The 3,279-nt window shown below is 47.3% G+C and overlaps 1 protein-coding gene across 1 annotated transcript; it reads left to right on the forward strand.

The window, feature by feature from the left end:
• The first annotated feature begins 249 nt into the window (after positions 1–249).
• On the forward strand, positions 250–945 carry LOC120274517. The gene has a single exon (XM_039281065.1). It carries the CDS (start codon positions 250–252, stop codon positions 943–945), a length of 696 nt encoding a protein of 231 aa, XP_039136999.1.
• The last annotated feature ends 2,334 nt before the right edge of the window (positions 946–3,279 follow it).

Below are 3,279 nucleotides of genomic sequence, written 5' to 3' on the forward strand. Positions count from 1 at the left end.
GCCTTGGGTCTCTTGGAACCCTTTGACTTGGAGGTTCATTGGAAATTGACTCGGTCATTTCTTTCTTGTTTTCTCTTTCAAAATTTTATAGGATCTCTCTGTAAAAGCATTTTTTGATCTCTTTCATAATTCTGCTTTAAATAAGGCATACATTTCTTCTACCCCACTCACCTCTCCACTAACATTTGTGAGAGTTGCATCATTTATTCAGCTAGCCTAATATTAGCAAATTTTGTTATAACTTTCAAAATGAAAAAGCTCCATCCTGCGAAACCCCTGCTGAAAACCCCGCCGAAACCCCCTGATCTGAACCCTTTCTCTGCTACCTTGCCAGGAGTTTCCTGGTCTAAGGTTGTGAGCTCCTCCTCTTCTGTTCCTGCTTTTGAAAATCCCCTCCACCTTCAGAAACCCCACTTTGACCGTCTAAAAAACTCTGTCAAATCTTGCATCACAATTGATCGTGATCAATGGCACTCGGCCAGGGATTCAATGCAAACTGTGCTCTACGCCAAATTTCTGGGAAAATCTCTCCCTCTTGACCAAGCTAAGCTGGCTTTGTCTGATGCTTGGAAGGGACTTGGTGATTTTTCTATTTCCGATATTCCAAATGGGTTCTACTTTGTTCGTTGTAGTTCTCTTGATATGCAGGCTAAACTCCTCTGGGACGGACCTTGGACCGTTGATGGGCATATCCTTCAGCTCTTTGAATGGAGGGAATCTTTCCAGCCTGCATTTGAGAAACTTTCAACTGACATTATCTGGATCCAGCTTCATCATGTCCCTATTGAACTTTGGAAGGGCGAAATTCTGGATGTCATTGCCTCTCATTTTGGAAGGGTTCTCAAAATTGATGAGCACACTCTTCAACTCTCTCGCTCAAAATTTGCTCGTATTTGTGTAGAAATTGACCTGGATCTCCCCTTGCGAGAAGGGGACATGGGTTAAAAGTATGGTGAAAATTTTGCATCTTCATTATTGCTTTATATGAAAAATTGCCCGTCTTCTGTTTCAGTTGTGGTCGTGTTGGTCATGGTGACTCAAACTGCACCTTTATTAGCTAGTAAAAATGGCAACTGATCTACAACCGCCCACTATCTTCCCCGAGCGGGAGATGGAGGTTGATCATCATTGCCAGGCTTCTGGCGTGGCTACTGAAGGGTCGGATCCTCCCAATCTGGTCGAAAATATGGTCCCGGATCCTCCGCTGAATCAGGATGTTGATTCTCAAAACTTCGGAGTCTGGCTTAAACCCCGAGCCGCCCGTAGTCGACAGCCGTGGGGAGGGTCGCGGTGGTTCCCCGACTCGCTTCGATCGGGACCCGCCATGTTGGGGACGATGGCGGGATCCAAACACGTGTCCAGCGAGTTTTGGAACCGCCCTCGTCCTTCCCGACACGTGGCGGTCGCTCGCGCCGCGGTGCTGCAACGGTCCACTTCTCGAGCACTTCTGCTTTTCCGCGTCTCGAGAAAAATAAAAATCCCGTTGAATTGATCCCAGCCGTTGTTGTGGGAGCATCTCTTCGTCCCGAGGCGGGTGGCTCTTCCCTCTCTTCGGGTCCCGAGAAAAGTTCTGACATGGGCGGCCCTGTTGATACACCCTTCCACTGCTCTGACTTATCCTTGGCTCCTGTTTCTGCTGAGCATCATGGCCTGGGGTTTCCCACCACTCACAATGGCATTGGAACTCCCACTGGCCCGTCACCTCCTCTCACATCATCCCGCCCCACTTCCTCCTCCCCTCCTCCTTCACGCTCTTCACCAACCCAACCTCTACTTCTCTCCTCAGTCCCTTTTGGAGATACTGATCCTAATCACTCCGCTTTGGTTGACAGGGTAAACCTGGCGCTCCTCCCCCCTCCTCAACCAGAACTCCATATGGACGACCCTGGTGACTCAGGCTCTGCTCTGGGCTCTGATGACTCTGGGTCCCATTTTGAGCCAGATGACGATATGCTTCTCTCAAACTATCAAAAAGATATAAAACTGGAGGCCTTTGCTCGGCGCGCCCCCTCCAAGAACAACTCCCGCCCTAAAAAAGGGAGATCAACCTCTACCTCTTAAATCCCTTACTTCTCTGTTCTTCTCCTCTTAGTTTTTCTTATGATTATGCGAACTAATATTAAGATTCTTTGTTGGAATTGTCGGGGTGCTTCTAACCCTCGTACTTTTGATCGCATTCGTGACCTCATGCGTCGCCTGAATCCTACTATCATTTGCCTTGTTGAAACAAAAACTGACTCTGATCGTTGTTTCCGTTTTTGTAGTTCTTTTGCTCGCACTTGGGGTGGGCGGCTATCCCGGCTCGGGGTTTCTCCGGGGTATCATCGCCCTCCGGTCCCGAAGCCTTGGGACGAGTTACTCCGATTGCGGCTACCCGCATGTCCCTCAACACTGGTTATCTCTTCTTCAGGGGCTCCACGGGTCCTTTCGATTGTTTATAACTCTCAAATTTTTAGTCGCTCAAAAGCTCTTATGGAATACCCTTGCTGGCATCGGCAATACTGCGTCTACCCTGGATTCTTGCAGGGGATTTTAATGCTATCATGTCTGATCTTGACTTCAAGGGGGGAAGTTACGAGATCTTATTCTTATAAATCCACCTATTTTAATTCCTTTATTAATAATAATAATCTTGTTGACATTGGTTTCGTAGGCTCTCGTTTCACCTGGTGCAATAACCAATGCAGGGCTTGCACTGCGGTGAGGCGAGACTTAGCGATTCCTTGCTAGTCATGATTGGGTGGCCTCTTTTGCTACTATTGTGAATCAACATCTACCTCAGCGTGCTCGAGATCATTCCCGCTCTTGCTCACTTTGCCAATCCCTACACTCCCTCTAAAAATTCTGTTTTTCGGTTTGATAATATTTGGCTTGATTATCACAGTTGTCATGATAACATTATCAAAGCTTTTCATTCTATTGACATCTCTTCCCCCTTGCATTCTTTTCACCATTGTATTGTTAATGCTAAACGAAACATTCTCTCTTGGAAGACTGCAGGTTTGCGTCCAATTGATTCTGAGATTGCTAACTCGGAGTGGAAATCAAAGAGGTTGAGGAGGCGAGATATCTTATCGCCTGACCCTTGGCATTCTGTTTGGCTCCGTGCTCTTCGTAATAGGCTCTCTGCCCTCCTGCGTCAAAACACTATTTTCTGGGCTCAGCGTGCTAAAATGCTTTGGCTCTGTCATGGCGATACTAATTCTGCTTTCTTCCACCGTAGTGTCAAAATCCGTCAGGTCAAGTCCCGAATTCACTCCATCAGAGACTCTGCTGGTA

This window comes from Dioscorea cayenensis, chromosome 2, assembly GCF_009730915.1.
Source record: "Dioscorea cayenensis subsp. rotundata cultivar TDr96_F1 chromosome 2, TDr96_F1_v2_PseudoChromosome.rev07_lg8_w22 25.fasta, whole genome shotgun sequence".
Taxonomy (NCBI): domain Eukaryota; kingdom Viridiplantae; phylum Streptophyta; class Magnoliopsida; order Dioscoreales; family Dioscoreaceae; genus Dioscorea; species Dioscorea cayenensis.

Excerpts from the sequence above, each read along its gene's own strand:
- LOC120274517 (XM_039281065.1), top strand. The coding sequence starts at position 250 with ATGAAAAAGCTCCATCCTGCGAAACCCCTGCTGAAAACCCCGCCGAAA.